This window comes from Sardina pilchardus, chromosome 24 (assembly GCF_963854185.1).
Source record: "Sardina pilchardus chromosome 24, fSarPil1.1, whole genome shotgun sequence".
Taxonomy (NCBI): Eukaryota; Metazoa; Chordata; class Actinopteri; order Clupeiformes; family Clupeidae; genus Sardina; species Sardina pilchardus.
In genome coordinates this window covers 7,907,675-7,925,129 of record NC_085017.1, presented here as the reverse complement: position 1 = coordinate 7,925,129, position 17,455 = coordinate 7,907,675, and the positions used below count along the sequence as shown (strand labels likewise).

Here is a 17,455-nt window from a genome sequence, read left to right as displayed (position 1 = left end):
CCCCATGCATTTCAATGGGCGATTTTTCCAGTGCAGTGTCTCCTCATATATAAGTGTCTCTGGTAATAGACCTCCATTGCAGTTTAGCGCCCTATATTGGGAGTTGCAGTTGTCCTGTGAGCGCCCTCATATGGAACCAGAGTGAAACTGCAACCGGTTCAGAAGCTGGAGTAGAAGTTCTCCCATTATTAGACATCCTCTGGCCGTGTGATGTTTACCGCAGAGACCAGAAATCCAGATATTACAAAGGTAAACAACAGCATGACAGACGTGCATGGTGTAAGTGTCAGCAACATCTTTGTTATGAAACATCACCAAATGTACATGTAATCTTCTGAAGTTCTGTCCCAATCCCATTTATGCCTATCTGAGCCCATTTGGCCTCACACACTCCCTCACTTAGCACCTGAGATCAATGAAGTCTGTCAAGTCTTTATGCTGCATTCGAGAGCAATGGGACGTGGGACTTATCCTACTACCTGAAGTGTACTGTAGCTACTTTAAAGCATTCCAGGTACATGTAATTGAAGTGGAATGTAAATAGAAAGCATGGACGTACTGGGTAACATTGGTGGACACATAACTGTCTTCTAACTAAAACATCTTCTCCAACTGTTCTGGAGCCGTAAAAACGCAGCGTATCGCTATGTAGGGTAACTGATATAGTTTTACCCATATATTTTAATTCGAATAGGTAATAATAACAGCATTTCACGCCATAATATGACAAAAACAAGTTGTGTTAACATTGCAGTGTCTAAAACAACCCTACATGCAGAGAAGTAACGTTTATAGCCTATTCGTTGAAGTTTTTTAAGTCATTAACCTCGATTTAATTTGGTGAGGTCGGGGTAGGTCGAGCTCCCCTGACTTCGCTGGTTGGAGGTTCCACACACGACAGACACGACAGGCATTCCAGTGCACTATTCTTAGTTGGAGGTAGGTCCCACATCCCATTGCACTGGAGCGCAACATTAGTCCTCAGTCCTAGGGCTCACTTTAGGATTCAGCCAATTAGGTCTTACAGTCTTTAGTCCTTAGTCCTCAGGGCTTATTTTGGGATTCAGCTAGACTTCTGATCTCAATTGATCTCAGGTGCTAAGTGAGTGAGTGTGTGAGACCACATGGGATAGATTTTAGAGCGTGTAAAGCCTACCTTACACTGACAAGATTTGGGAAAGATTCTTGAAAGCTACATGTGGATTTCTTGGGTTAATTCTTAGGGGAAATTCTCAGGTTTGGTTTTACACTGAAATATCCAATCCTATATCACTCTGCTTTGAGAGCCACAGCTACAGGCAAAGGCATCACTTGCAAACTACAAAAATCACTTGACACAATGAGTTTAAGATATGATATGATTTTTAATGCTATGGAAAGTCAAGAATATGACAGAAATGCCATGAGATTGTCTGCATTGTTTAGGTTCACAAGAACATGGAGTCAGTCTTGCGAAGGATCCTCATGAGATTCCGTGTTGTGTAATATGGCCGGAGCACGGTGCCATCATTACGCTCCAAGTCATCCACTGTGAGGAAAAATAAAATATTATCACATAACTTGTACAAGGCACAGTGTAATATTAAAACAAACGTACATAAATAAACCATTCCTAGCCGTAGCACTGCTCTTGTTACAACCAGTTGGTTTCTGCCATTGTTTTGTTAGCTGACTTTATCTCTTGGAGCTGCTAACATACAGTAAGTGCCACCACAAGCTTCATTAGTTAGGACTCTGACAACATCCTTACTACGAGTTACTACAACCGTCTCTGGCGATCTAGACTCTCCAAACCCCAAATACAAGCAAAGCACCACAGGAGGCCAACTGAAAACGGGAATGCACCTTAGACCTGGCATTCACAGAACAATCGCAACATAAACACAACCACAGATGTAAAAATACAATACTGGCTGATGCTATCATTGTAGGCCTACTAATTGCACTTAAAAAGTTGCATGTTTCAAGGGGCATTTTGTAAAATGGGATTAGACTGTAATTTAGGTAAATAATATTAATTTCCACAAGCTTTTAGATAAACCTATAGTAAAACAGGTACTCATCAGATAAACCTATATAATAAAACAGGTATAGCAGATAAACCTATATAGTAAAACAGGTACTCGCTATAGCAGATGAAGATAAACCTACATAGTAAAACAGGTACTCACTATAGCAGATGAAGAGTGCTTCCACACTCATAGTGTACACGCTGAAGAAGGCCTGGGATATGAGGTAAGCTCCCACAATGACCACCTGACAACATACAATAACCAAACTAAAAATGAGTATATTTCATTTTCATTTAGTAGCATTGTACAGTGAATAATGACACTTGTATATGATGTCTCCTCAAACGTACATACACACACAAGTACTGTGCATGTCTCATCATTAGACCACCAAATTCATTGTTACCTCCGCCAAGGAGGTTATGCTTTCATCAGGGTTTGTTTGTTTGGCTGTCTGTTTGTTCGCAAGATAACTCAAAAAGTTATGGATGGATTTCGATTAAATTTTCAGGGAAGGTCTGACAAGGAAGAAACGATTACATTTTGGTAAGTGAGCCGTTTTGGAGTGATCTGTATCACCGTTTAGATGCAGGAGGCGGTGGTTATGTGTTCGCTTGGCGGAGGTTTGCGCTCTGAGTGCTCTTAGTTGCTTTTCTAGCAAAGTTATTACAACTAGTATTTATTTTTCAGTCTTTTAATTTGAATACAACCACAAAATGCAGGAAATAAGTCCACAGTATAAAAAAAACACAAACATCCCAGAAACACTTGATGCACGTAGTGTTTCTTGAGCTGTTGTGAAGACTGTCTATACAATTCTTTTAAGTAACCAAGTTCTTAATGAAATGAAGACAGTTTTTTTTTATTTCTTTTTGTCTGTCCAGGTGTTCACATACTGACTACAATATCCAAGTCAGGACTCTATGGAGGCCAGTCCATAATCATAAGTGCTTTATCAGCTTTTGTCATGCTGAATGAAACCATAATCAATCAGATACTTTCCAAAAAGAATGGCATGATTAATTAAAACCTGGCTATACTTTTCAGCAGTCTTGATTCAGACAATAAATAACCCTAATGCCATTAGTATAAATGCAGCATCTCAAACCATGGCAGACCCTTCACCATGTTTCATTGAAGGCTACATACATTTAGTTCATATTATCGACAGTTGAGAAAAAAAAAAGATTTTTGTGTTTTTATGTATTTTGAAATAATTGAGTCTGAGAGAAACAAATATGTATGGTTGTTATTACATTGCCAAAACAACTTCACCAATGATGGCCTAACACACACACACACACACACACACACACACACACACACACACACACACACACACACACACACACACACACACAAAAGTGTTATTTTGAAACAAGTATAACAGAGATTGAGAAATAATACTTACAATGATTGGCACCCAGGAATAGTTCAGTTTGCTTGCCTGGAAGATGTCATGTGGGATTGTGATGGTACCAGAGGTCACCAAAAATGCCAGGACACCTTAAAACAGTGTGAACATTTCCATTATTTGAAGTATTAACAATGCCTAATAATCCCAGATTTACACACCAGCTTTGATTTGGCTGAAACATGCAGGTTTGCTTTAGAAAAAACAACAAATGTTTCTGTTGTTAATGCTTGACAGCCTGCTGTTTTCTTACCTACTGTTCCCACTACCAACAGCTTGCCAAAGAAAAGCAGCACATCTGCTACACTATCCAGAGTCTCCACACTGTGAATGGAACAGGAGTTTAAAGTGTGCGGTCAACCAATGAACAGTTTATTGGAGCTTGGATGACTAATAATGCCGTGATTGAGGAATGTATCATAAATAAATGTTCTTCCTTAAATGCTATAGGGGGAAGGGAGTATTTGACCCCTGTGTTAAATTCAGCTATTTCATGGATCCAGGATATTATGCATCCTGATAAAGTTCCCTTGGCCTTTGGAATTAAAAGCCCCACATCATCACATACCCTTCACCATAGCTAGAGATTGGCATGGTGCTTTTTCCAGTAGACCTATTAGCCTGTTTGATTTGCATTGAGCTCAATGAGCATGGTATCAAATACATGTTCTCCCCACTGTACATCACACTTTGTGGCATGGCTCAAAAAAGTCGGGTCTCCTAAGACGGAGAAAGAAGGAGCCACAACATTAGGTGGTGCTTCAGAAAGACAAAAAATAAATCCTACCGTAAAATATTCCTTTTCAGAAGCCTGTGTGCTTCCTTGGCTGAAATCCAAAAGTTGTACCCATATACAGATATCTGTTGAGGGAGGGATATTCAATTACTTTTCTGAATGAATCCCCCTAGGCTCTGAGTAACGTTCATAAGACGTTTCTATAGACTAGAGTATTCACAGAATTACTGCACTCACAGACTACATCTTGACACAAAGTTTAACTGGAATTACACTACGACATAAATGTGGCATAGCAAAGGAAAATACTGACCACAACATGTGCATTTGAGTTCATAATCTGTAAAAAGGAATTTAGGCAACAGTATGTGATATTGTTGATACATCTGCTGACTGGGTTAGACGATCCTGTTGGAAGACAACAATAAAACATCACAACAAAAAGACCATGGCAGTATCAGTATGCATAATTTGCTTAATGCTCTAAACATGCACCGTTACTGTTAAGTTTACAGTGTAGTGAGAAAAAGTACTTACCTCTACTTTTACGAGACAAGAATTCCAGAAAGATCCGAGAAGGCTGGAACAATGGGAGAACACTCGAAGCATAAGCCAGGGATCCTACATGGTACCTTCACATTGGACAGAAAAGACCAAATTGCCAGCCGGTTATGTTAAATACTCTAAACTACTTAACTTTTTGTCAACGTTGGTCAAAGTTTTATTCTGTTTTGTTGTGTATGTGTGTTCATTCTCATGTGTGTATTCTTTTTTTTCTTTGTTTTGTGGGCTTACTGTAAATTTCGGACAAGAGCCTGGGACAACGGGTGGGCTGGGATATCGCCTGGCTTGTCAAAAGCCCAGTAGTAGGCAGCGAACGTGCCTGCCAGTGTGCAGTGGCCCAGGGTGAGGAAGAAGTTCACACACCACAGGAAAGCCAGCAAATTAAACACCTGCAGGTAGACCATGTTGTTCTGGAACATGCCGGTGTCATCATACTTGTGGAACATACACCTCACTGTTGGACAGCCAGAGAACTCTGAAGAGTCAAATGTCTAAGCAGGAGACAGATTCAGTGGGAAGGGTTGTGAGAAAGACAAACGAGGAGTAATTAGTCATTACACATGAAGTCCAATTCATAGAGTGGAGTTAAAGCATGAGGCCTTGACCACGTTTTCACTATATGCCTAACTTCATGATGAGCATGCAAAATATGAATGACGCACCATAACCCTCATGGCCTTGCCATGCACATTACTATGGCGAGCCATCCATTTACAGGCTTCAACAGTTACACATGCTAGAAAATAAAGCATCAGAAAGTTAGTGTAACTCACAGTTGGAGTACAACTCTCCAGGCCTGTAACAGACATGCAGTTTCCAGCCGTGGTGTTCAGTGCCACTACCCTGTAAAGTGGAGCCGCAGAAGTGGCCAGATATCTAGGGGGAGGGTCAAGGGTCTTGAACACGGGACAGAATAGCGGACTAAAAGAGACTACAGAAAAAAAGTGAATGTACGTGATAAACAGGCCTTGGCCTACAGCATCTCCTGTCATGAATAACAAATTTAAGGTGCAGTCAGGAATCGGATGGGATTTCAAGCCCAACGATCCACTAACTGCCCATCCTGTCAGCCCAGGCGCTGAACACTGGAAACACGCTAATTAGGGGCAGCCTGTTCCCCAAACTAAAAGCAAACACTGTGTGGAGTTTCTCTGGGAATACTGAAGGGAGGCAGGGGTGAACTATCTCTGTTTTTTTCGTTCCATGATTAAAATATACTGTTGTTTTGGACAAAAGCCAGAAGAAATTAAAGTATTAACAAAACAGTATATAAACAAAAGTGATTTCATGAACAATTGCTGACTGTATCTTTAAAGCACCCAAACACTTAACAGAGGATTCTGTACAAAAAAAAAATCCACAAATGTACACAATGAAAGGATACAGGGATGTCATTCCCCAGTAGGATATAGACACCACCAGCAAAATGAAGGTGATGAATGGATAGGCTGCCGTTGAGGGCACATAGCTAACCACCCTGTATTTCAAATAGTGAGAATACTGTTAAAGCACTGGAATCATTTATAGAATGGTCTCTTATTTCAGGTCATCAAAGCCATATTTCCACCCTTCAAACGACCCCACTTTATCAATTAGGATCACATTAGGAACAGTTCAAGAGGGATGACATATTACAGATATTATATGAAGAAACAGCAACCATACTTGTTGGACTCCTCTAGAAGATCCACCGCAAAGGAGATACTTTTCCCAAGGCTTACAAGCACCATAACCATTATGACCTCCATCACTATTATGACGATCACTGTCATGGGGGGGAAAAACATTCAGTTAATTTGACTCTTTGTACTGGGATTTCTGATATTTGTGAACAAAATAGTACATGAAAGTGGTAAATGGAAAGTGTTTTCTTAGCAGATGCTTTTATCCAAAAGTGACTTACAGTACAACGTAGATTAACAATAAATATTACAGTGGCAAAAAAATCATAACATCTGTAATAGACAATAATAGTAATAATATCTTCAAAACCAAACACTCCATAAACATTTACAAACTATGACCATGTCAAAATAACTGATAACATAGATGCACGTTAAAAAGGTGGGCTGCTCCTCGAAATCCAAAAGCTATTCACTTCAACACTACAGTAGGTACATCATTACACCAAAAAGGAAATCCGGATGAGTCTTGACTGTGATCTCTTAGAGGTGATGGAGGGTTGATACAACATGGTGCTGATCTGAGTATATTCATATTCCAATGAAACTCAATACATTTAACTGCTGATTGACTGACAACATTTTTCCACAAATACAACAAGGCTTGTGACTCACTGAAAGCTAGCCAGGTCTCTTTGACTTGAAGATAAAAAGCAAAAGTCGAGTTGAAACTCAGATCACTGAGGGACATTTCGGAGGTGAGGTGTTTGGCATACTCCAAATGACAGTGGTATATTCCTGGAAACAGTATAACGATACAAAATAAGGTAACATACTACACTATAACACTATTAAGCTTTATAAATAGCAACATATACCATACACTTAAGAATGACTTAAGTCAATTAAAATGCAGCACACAAATTGTGTGTGTGTGTGTGTGTGTGTCTGTGTGAGTGTGTGTGTGTGTGTGTGGGGGACGATGTCTCTGTTTTACATCTACTTAATCATTTCTACCATTTAGAATACTGTCAGCAGCACAGTTAATACCATAAGCTCCGACACCCAGCACTCCGAGAATGACAGTCAGCACTAGTACAGATGCCAAGTATCTCAGCAACAGAATGAACAATGCACTGACAACCATGGCTGCAGCAAGAGCTCTGAAAATATATAAATATCGGAGATATTAGAGGAGTCAAAACCCATAAACATCTCATATGAAGAGGCTAACATTAGAAGTGTCTGGAAACGTACAGTAAGATCCAGTGCATTGACATGGCAAAGTCCTCATAGATCCTGACCCAAACGCCTCTGTTGTTGATGATGGACATTATGTCACTGTGAGAACAGAAGGAAACAAAGAGCAGAGGGACACATTACCTAATATGACAGATAGCTTCACATTTTCATTAGTGCTTCAAAGGCTTGTTTTGTTTAGGACATTGTGCGAACTGTTGCTGTGAGTTTTTTGTTTGTTTGTTTGGTTTTTTTACCTGGTGCCATTCTTTATGGCACTAACGGTGTCATCGAATAACGGTTGATTTGTTATGGTGAAGTTAGCAGTCGTATTCAGTAAATCTGAGTTTGTGAGACATCTTCCAGAAACTGCAGAGAAAGACAGTGTTCCACATTACAGTTGCTATGATTAATCCATTAATAATAATCAATAATCAATCAATTGGTTACTTAAACTTTTAAAGGAATCACTAACTAATTGTAAACTAAACCTTAAATCTTTACAATTGTCAGGTTCACACGGACAGTTTTTTTCTCATTCTTTTTCGTCCCTCCCCCCAAAAAAAACGATTCACACAAGTCACCAAAGCTGACGTGTACACAGCGGGAGGCCATGGAAGGCGCACCATTTTGAGAGCTATTCTATTTTTGATTCCATGATTCTACTACATTGTCTTACAACCTTTAGCCATGTGGCTGAGTCATTTTTAGAACAAACATATTGGTCAAGAGAAAATCAACATTAAACCAATATTTGCCAGGGGTATGAATAATTGTATTCCTAGCTATATACATACACAAAAAACATAACTTACCTGATTGAGCAGGAGTATAAAAAGCCGGGCAGAGATCTTCATCTAGGATATTCTGGACAGTCTTAGTTGTGGAAACATAAAATAGAAATTAGGAGACCAACAATGATGAATTGAGAGGATTAAAGCAATTGAGAGGATTAAAGCAATGTATTAAAGCAGACTGTGTATTACCAGAGAGGTCGTTTGCAAATCAAGACGGGGGTCACAGTATTCCTTCTGGAAATAGTCTTTGGGCAGAGCACCCGGGGCATAAGCAGAATCTGGCAGCATCCAATACTGAGAAGGGCACTCCTGGACACACACCTTCAGTATATGTGGCCAATAGCGGACAGACAACAGACAGGAGGAACATAATGAGAGAAGTGACAACTGAAGCCATGGGAACAAAATGTCCTCTTCATAATCATTTCCGAGACCACATGACTGTTGATTGCGGGGCGGGTGTTCAATACACAGGTGATAATATTCTAATGCAGAGGCGGACATTCCTGGTTCCAGAGAGTAAAAGTCCTGCCATATATTCTTTCTATACCTGTGCATTTAACACAGGTGATATCACTAATTATCTGATCTACCTGGCAGCTAATTAGGATGAGCTGGTTTACTAAATGGTTGGATCAAATACTTGGCAGGACTTTTACTCTCTGAACCCGGTATGTCCGCCTCTGAGTATATGATTAGAAAAGTGCCACACAAAAAGGTCACCGGAACAGATAAATACCTGAGTTGTGGGGCACTGGACACCACCCAAGGCAGCAGCCATAGAATTAGTCGATTCGTCACATTTTAAAAGGTCAACGTAGAAAACATGGGGCTTCAGTCTAGTATAAGATATAAGAAGTAACAAGCTCAAAACCGTGCCACTTGCCACAAAGCCTTTTGACGTGCTGTAATATCTCTCGGGTGGCGAATAACTGAAGAATATAGACATGAGAGGGAAATGGCAGCAACAGCTACTCACATATTGGCACCAGCCCCACAAAACGCCCCTGTGGAGTTGCGTGCATACAGAATGTTTCGAGGGTCTCCAAGGAGCCATGCTAGTAGGGGGAAAAAGTGTATCATTACTGTTTTTTTTCCATACGAGAACAACTCTAGGTTTTTGTTGGACAGGACGCTCTGGTGAATATTAGCTTACCTGTCACGCCAAGGGTCATGTAGCCAGCAACGGCCGCCAGGAACAACAGGAAACAAATAGGATCTGTACAATTTCTTTTAAAAGAGACAAAGAATACCAGTGACAAGTAGGCCGGAGTTGCTGCACAAAAAAATTGGACCCAGCAAAACGTGGACAGGAAGCAGGAGAGACAGATGTGCAGGTTTCCAGCCTGAGCTGCAGGGCAAAATCCAAATCGCAGGCAGATCAGGCAGGGTTTACCCAGCCTGTGAAAGTCCGAGAAGCACTTACCTTTGACGTACTGGTCCATTAAAATCCGGCTCATAGGGAGCCAAATTACCTAAAACATGACAAAAACTTTGATTAATTCAAAGGATAATGCTCATCTCACCAATATCTGAATTAGCCTAAATAATCTTGAGTCTTTAGTTTGTGTTGGTAGGCTACATTTATTCTCCCTGAAAATCGAACACAAGTTTGTAGAAAAATGTCCAGCACATACCTTCTTCCATTTTTTTGTCCATTGGTCTTCTGTAAGAGCAACTAGGCTACTAAAGAAATAGCCTGAACACCTTATGTCAGCCTGGTGGCAACACCTTTGCTGCATAAGCTATAATAACTAACCTCAAGTCATGCAACTGCTGAAGGCTAACAGGGTAGTTCATTGTGACGTAATGAATTAGCGTTTATAGTTCTATGACGCACGAAAAATGAGCTACTGTAACAGAGCAGAGGCGGTATCCAAAGTAACTAGCAAAGATTCTAGAGTGGAGCGCTCTATGATCTTGACTTTGGTAACTATGGCTTTTGCTTGGACTATCATCTTGCTTCTACAGCACTGCCGATGAATGCCTAAAGTAGTATATCTATGTGACGGCACGCATAGAGCCGCTATGAGATGACTGAGGATGAGGGGGGCAGGCTACCGTGAAGACCAAAGATCTGCGTTCAGCGTTCCATCACCGGAAAAAAGCCCTAGAGGCGGTGACAGTTTCCCCCGCAAATCTATTCAACTTCTAGAACAGCTCTGTGGTCATCAATGTCACTTCTTTTTTGCTAGCCAATTCAAATTAAGGAAGGGGCGGGAGCTACATCCCCACCAAACATTGTTTTTTACACCTGGATAGGCTATATGCTATCCATTACCAACCCCACTTCCTGCCCAAGGGAGTTTTTCCTTGCCCCTGTTGCTCCTTGGTGCTCCCTAAAATGACCTTCTAAGAATAATGACCACTCCACAAACTAAGGCCGAGGACTTATCTACTCTCAATGCTTGTCACAGACAGAAGACCAGTTTTGGTAAAATGACCACGCTTAAAACCAGACTGCATGGAGTCTAGTAGGTTGTACTGATAGGCTAAAGGAAGTCACATGCTTGCTGAAAGTATCTTTGACAAGAAAGGAACCAGGGAGACAGGTCTGTAGCTCATCACATCAGTTGGATGACATGTAGCCTACTTTTTCTTTACTTTTACTTTTTCCTGGCATAACCATGTCATACAAGTTATGACATCCGAATGTTCTTATGTGCCAAGAGCACATATTTTAAAGCGGAGGTCTTTGGTGACATAAGTTGTTTACTTCTTAGCAGACCTTTGTCCAAGGCTAAACAGTGATGTTCTCCCTATTAAGAGTTTATTCATTCATACATTCATTCAACCTATTTATTCTCGGACGTTCCTTGAGGGTAGCTCTCATTTTCAATGAAGCCGAGATATGTGCCATACAAATGATTTTAGAAACATTATTTTTTATAAATTAAATAAATAAAAACAAACTCTTTAGGGGGGCTTAAAAAAATAGGCCTGACCTGTACTTGATCAAACTCGCCACAAAAAAAAAAAAAAGATTAATTATTCAGCATTTGAAAGGACAAATGGAAGTAAGAATCCCCTTCATTCTGGTATAGACGTGCAGTTAATGTGTAAAAAACATAGCCTTTAATGAGCCATTATGCAGGAACAAAAACATCAATCTTGTACATAACATAATTCAGGTGTCATTTGGCAACTGAGTTTAATTATATAGTCAAGACTGCACGACATATTTCCAACTATGTCTTTAAAATACCAGAAAATAAAATCCAGATCTAGTGCTCTTTAATGAAAACTTTATTCACATCTGAATTATGCAAAATTATGTAAGGATAACCTAAACATTTCGTTAGTGCAAAGCCACTTGTTGTCAAAGTTCCTCAGCAGGAACACTTGCTGGAACCCCATGACCTGGTCCTGATCTGCCTGAAAACGGAGAAGAAGAAAAAACATAAAAAACATTAATTAATCTCACATATGAATTAGCTTGTCCTTTTTTGTCCTGCTAACCTTTAACTTTTAATCTTTTCTTCTCTTTTTTGCTATCCTAGATAGATAGATAGACAAGTTATTTTACTGATCCCCAAGGGGGACATTCAATACAAACCCACAGAGTGTAGTGCTGTAGCTGCCTGGCTGTGTTAGTTGCTGGTTGTAGCAAAGTAAGTTAGGTAAAAACCAATTGTTTTCGTTTGGTTTCATACTGACAGTACTAGGTGACCTCAAGAGATCCATGTGAAAAATTGTCTGATTTCTTCTTTAAAGGGATACTTCACCGATTAGCATTAAGCTTTGTATCTAGAAAACAGTCATGTTTTAGAACATAGCGCTGTAATTAAGCAATAAGCCCCAAGAGGCCGTGGTTTATACTGACATTTAGAACAGCTAAGGGGCGTTGTTAGGCACGACGCGAAGCTGAGATTCCATTTTATAATCTCTATTTTAAACCAGATTATCTGTATATCCAGTTATAGAGGTCGTGTTAAAAATGTTAAAGGCAATCCATGCACATGCTGCCTTGCACACTATTTTATTCACGCTGCTAGGCAGTCTGGATTCCATAGACCAAATCTTTGTCTGCTTTATTTGTGCATTTTGGCTTGTTGGATGTTGCGTATCAGTGTTCAGTGTGCCCAATTTTCAAAAATGAGGTGCTGTTACAACCCTTTTAATGAACAGCATATTATGATTATTGTTTAAAAAAAAGAGAAAAGTGAAAGTTATAGTGGAATTTTACTAAGGGAAATGATTCCCCTCAGCTCACCTTAAGCTGCCCCATCACCATACTCTTGATACAGCTGTCAGGCGTAGGTTGGTGGTCCTGTGCTGTGATGATGTGTTGAATGGCCTGGAATGGCAGACTCTATAAAGGGGAGATGTGCTATCCATCAGAATCAGAAATAACATTGTATGCACAAAGCTATAGAAGCCTTACAACATGGCGTTCATTTGGGGAATCTGTCCCTTATTTATCCCCATTTTCTCAAGATTTCTACTTTTCTGTCATCTTGCGACAACAAAACGTTATTTCCCCAAGTTAACAATTCCATATCTTAAGAACATAACTGAACAAACACACATAGCGAGCTAGTAACCTCCATCAGTGGGGCAGTCAACATAATATGCTTGATATTGTGGTGGAGTATAATAGCCATGAAACTACATGAAAAGTGATGGCAGCTTAGGGTTACATGCAATTGCATGTATTGTATACAAATACAATAAAACCCAATATAAGTCATACCTCTGTCCAATTTGATTCATACTTGGTCTGAATTTCACCAAAAAATGTAATCTGACAGGAAATTCTATTGGCATGTATTTGCACAATTTATTGTATAATGATGATCTAATGTAATTACCATCAAGGAGGAAACTTGAGCCATGGTAACACATTAAAATTCACCATAAATAGGTGAAACACTCATGTCTAGACCTACGTGATTTGTTTTTAACCATATCGACCACACATGAAAAGTACATGTTTTTTTCTCCCGGAAATGAAGTTCACTTACACTTAACTTGGCCATTACATTGTTTTTCCCCCGTAACGTGGATCCTTCGAATGTCATAAAGCAATCCTCGTACTTGGGGAAGAAACGAGATCGATTTATTGCTCAAATTCATCCTCACACACAAGTAAGTTTTAGGGTGCTGATTTTGATTACTGTGCTCTTCTTTAGGTAACTCACGTAGAAGTCTCCGACTTTGGCGCGGTCATTGTCGAAATGTTGGTAGTATACCTGCACGAACTGAGAGCCTATCTGTTCCCACAAAGGTTTATTGTCTCCCATGACTGAATGTTCACTATCTAAAACATCAAACAAAACACGTGTTGACACACTTCTCAACATGTATGTGTTCAACTACACATTCATAGTTTTTCATTCAGCTAACCTAGCAAGCAAGTTTCCCAGCTAACACTAGTAGCTGTAAGTTAAATGCCATATTCTCTAATTCAAAAGGGCACAAAAAGACAATTAAGCTTAACTCAAACCACAGTTAACGCGAACTAGACTGAATAATGAACAGTGTAAACACCACAGAAGGGGGCACTCACCTTCAAGCACAAAACCTCAACAAGTGAGAGAAACCAGTGTACTCTGGCACTCCAAAATTCCCGCGTACCCGAACCAACCGGAAGAGTGTCACAGTTTAAAAATAAGTTAACTGCGGTTCAAAATAAAAGTTCCCCCAGAACACAATGGTTAAATAAAAACTCGGAATAAATGTAATATTCCAATGGCTCAGATTGATTGAACAGATAATTACATTTTAGGATAGACAAATAATACAACATGTGGTGCCTGGTGTAGTTTTTAGGCATATATTTTAAAGTAAAAATTGAATAGGCCTATACTAGGTTTAGGCTAAAACAATTTCTGGCTCATTTAATGATAAAAAAATATTCCTTGAATAGCATCAAGTTGCGTGATAAGTGATACTCACTAGTAAAATCCTATATGTAGGGAAGGTGTGAATAGTCTTGTGCCTCCTCAAGTAAATTAAACTTCTTAGAAACAGTCATTGTAAGGCCTGAGTTGCCTTTGTGACGTACATGGTGGTCATGTATTGAAGTCATACACTTTAGGCCTCTATGAGATACACTCACTATATTCAATTTGAGCAGCCAAAAACCATGTTGCTGCCCCTAAAGATTAAATTCTACAGATAGCAAGTTTATCGCACGTCTCCATCATCAAGTGCCAGTTGGTGGTGTTTGCAAGGTTCTCGCATACCAGACTTTTAGGAAAGATGATAGTTTCACTTTTCTCTGAGAGTGAGTTACTGCTGCTTTATGTTACAATAGGCTATCAGCTGTTGGGACTTGTTCCAACACAGATGCTGGATTCAGCTAGCCTGATTCACGCTGCTAAGGCAGTCTGGAAACTACCGCCCTAATTTTTGCCTGAGATAGGGGACCAATCACAGTCGCATTGGATAGACATCCGTAGCGCCCAATGAACGGATCTGGGCATTTTTTTCAAATACAATTCAAATGCCAGCCCACCTGTCATTTGAGAAGTGGTAAGTGCTAGCCAGGCTAGGATTCAGCTGAAATTTAGTGAATTTGGAGGCCAGGGCAACACCTTGTCCCATATTTGCTATTTTCCTTAAGCCATTCCCTACTAGGTGTAGCAGGACACACAATCCTACTGAACAAGACCAATGACATCAGAGAATATTGTAGTGTTAGATGCACCTGCTATAACAGCCTCCACCAACATTTACACACACACTTCCTAAATTGACCAAGTGCTTCTATTACTGACTGACAGTGTTTACTTAAAAACATTCTTTAATAAATTCAATTATGTTGTTATTACAACTGGCAAATAGAGGTATAAACAGAATGTGTTAGGTCATGTTGTCCATATTCAAAAAATGAACAGAAATATTCTCAGTAGCATTTGGTCATTTGTGACTGCATAGCAAATTTAACAACAAATGTATAAGTTATAAGACATCATTTTAACACAAATCTCCTTAATGCAAGTAAATGTAAGTACAATATGCAATACTACTATTGTATAAATCTATTAACAGCAGTTTGTATGCAGTATCCATTATGTCAGACGTTTCAACTCCAACCCCCTGTCAAACACACCGGATAATTTAACAGAAAGAGGCACTTGGACATCCATCTTAAAAACAAACAAACAAAAACAAACAAACAAACCAACCAACCAACGAACAATCTGGCTACAAAGTTGTAAATGAACTGACACAAAAGATAAAAATCCAGATATGCCTTGTGCCTGGGTCCATATTGCTCTTTAGGCTGGAGCACCATGGGGTCTTCCCACAGCAGTTGCTATGTGCTGAAGTCACTCCTCTCTATGGCCCTCCAGCCATTCCAAATGATCATTAGGGACAGGTGAGATGTCTACACTCCCCCTGAGTGATCTGTATGAGGAGGGAAGTAGTCATCAGTGCGAAACACAGCAGGAAGCTCTTGGCTGTGATGCTGGGGTCTTCTGGGGCTGGATGGTTTCTGCAAAGTTGATGACAGAGCTAAAATGTGACAGTCTGACACTGAGAGGACACAGTTACAGATTTACCGAAATAACAACTTAATATTTACAAGCCTACTAAACATGACAATAGTTAGTGCGCTTACATATCAAAATGTGTGTGCCTTACATTCAAGAATCCTGGAACACTCATTGTCCGGAATATTTTCTTAAAGGCTCCTGGTAAAGTCCCAACTTCACCTTCCGCCTGTGTTACCTGCTCCTCCATTGCGTTCACATTAGCACCGACCATCTTCACAAAAGCCTTTCAAATCAATTAACAAACCAACTACATTAACCCCTTCACCAAATGAACAAAAATAAACATGGGACTGATGAACATCACAGTGCATCCTTACTTCTAGCTTGTCAATCTTCCTATAGATCTGTCTCATCTCTTCTGATTTTCTGTGGATTTGAGGTAGATTCTCGTTGACAATTTGTGAGGTATCATTGCGGATCTAGATAAAAACAGATGTAGTGAATAAACAAGGTGGTATCTCAAAATGCAGCATAATCTTCCAGTTAGTGATTAAACAACTTTGAATATATTCGGGTCATGACTGTCTCCACGAGGTCTAATAAATCAGACAAACCAAACAGACATCAGACAGTTACTGTTAAACAAACCATACCAATCATAAACATGAGTAATGACAGGGTTTAAACAAGCTTCATTTTTAAGTGTGCAATTTTGGCATAGAATATATTTTGCTATTGATTAGCCTATACCATTTTAATTATCTTCCATTAGGGGCATAGACTAATAGCATCGTGCAGCAGTTGTTATGAGAGGTTATCACTTACCATGTCAAGCATTCCCACAAATTCATCTACTCTCGTGAGCATTTCCTCCAAACTCTTCTCTAAATTGAGGATCTGCACATGACAAACAAACAGTGAACATATGAGTCCAAAGTCCGGTTCAGATCATATGAGACCGCACAAATTCAAGTCATATGTATGCATGCATACCAGCAACGTTAGCGTGAGGGGGATAAACACATTCTTCATTGAGTTATTATATTTTAAGCAGAGCAACAAAAGAGACACTGTCTCAGCAATGCATGGCTGTCATGCAATACAAGTTAGCGGGGGACCGCTAACGTCAAGGTTTGGGTGCACCGTTCATTGCATTGGGATGGCTAGCTTATTTTCATCGTCAAAAACACCATATTAATGAACATTATTTGACTCTAAATACCTCATCGCTTGCGTTCGCTCTGATGTACGCAGAGTAACTTTGAGCGGTGTGTCTCAGGATCTCCTCGTCCACGCACTCTAGCACGGGCTCCCCGGAATTGAAGCTTGGACTCTGAGAGACCGCAGCGCCGAAGCTGGGGCTTTGAGAGACAGTCCCACTGCTGAGGGCCTCGCTAACCATGGACAAGCTGCTGGCGCTCAGAGAAACGATGCCGCTATCTCTACTGACCTCCGCACTAGACTCCTCCAAAGGAGACAGGACAGCAATCCTGTCGGGACGATGGGCCTGGGCCATGCTCACTCACACGACACCTTTGTTTTCTATGTAAAATGGTTGTGTGTGTAGTTGTTTTTCTGTTCCGATCACATGATGACAGTGGCTCAAAGGACTCAGTTGAAACGTTT

The 17,455-nt window shown here is 40.0% G+C and overlaps 3 protein-coding genes across 3 annotated transcripts; all 3 read right to left on the bottom strand.

Annotated features, from left to right (window-relative positions):
• Positions 1 to 1,344: 1,344 nt before the first annotated feature.
• Positions 1,345 to 10,130, bottom strand: LOC134072627 (choline transporter-like protein 4). Its single transcript, XM_062529409.1, has 22 exons — positions 10,022 to 10,130; positions 9,811 to 9,859; positions 9,541 to 9,614; positions 9,364 to 9,442; positions 9,124 to 9,223; positions 8,574 to 8,705; positions 8,403 to 8,463; positions 7,845 to 7,956; positions 7,606 to 7,689; positions 7,399 to 7,511; positions 7,024 to 7,146; positions 6,392 to 6,491; positions 6,111 to 6,203; positions 5,500 to 5,602; positions 4,958 to 5,217; positions 4,700 to 4,794; positions 4,476 to 4,570; positions 4,214 to 4,287; positions 3,680 to 3,750; positions 3,424 to 3,518; positions 2,172 to 2,256; positions 1,345 to 1,528 (listed from the first exon to the last, which is right to left on the bottom strand). Exons 1-22 carry the CDS (start codon positions 10,041 to 10,043, stop codon positions 1,428 to 1,430), a joined length of 2,121 nt encoding a protein of 706 aa, XP_062385393.1. The 5' UTR covers positions 10,044 to 10,130; the 3' UTR covers positions 1,345 to 1,427.
• A 1,306-nt stretch (positions 10,131 to 11,436) lies between these two features.
• Positions 11,437 to 14,015, bottom strand: nutf2l (nuclear transport factor 2, like). The gene is made up of 5 exons (XM_062529380.1): positions 13,894 to 14,015; positions 13,526 to 13,644; positions 13,349 to 13,420; positions 12,598 to 12,696; positions 11,437 to 11,759 (listed from the first exon to the last, which is right to left on the bottom strand). The coding sequence occupies exons 2-5, from the start codon at positions 13,625 to 13,627 to the stop codon at positions 11,646 to 11,648; spliced, it is 387 nt and encodes a 128-aa protein (XP_062385364.1). The 5' UTR covers positions 13,628 to 13,644; positions 13,894 to 14,015; the 3' UTR covers positions 11,437 to 11,645.
• Positions 14,016 to 15,114: 1,099 nt separating this feature from the next.
• Positions 15,115 to 17,407, bottom strand: bloc1s4 (biogenesis of lysosomal organelles complex-1, subunit 4, cappuccino). Its single transcript, XM_062529997.1, has 5 exons — positions 17,052 to 17,407; positions 16,655 to 16,726; positions 16,207 to 16,308; positions 15,978 to 16,112; positions 15,115 to 15,828 (listed from the first exon to the last, which is right to left on the bottom strand). Exons 1-5 carry the CDS (start codon positions 17,343 to 17,345, stop codon positions 15,721 to 15,723), a joined length of 711 nt encoding a protein of 236 aa, XP_062385981.1. The 5' UTR covers positions 17,346 to 17,407; the 3' UTR covers positions 15,115 to 15,720.
• Positions 17,408 to 17,455: the final 48 nt, after the last annotated feature.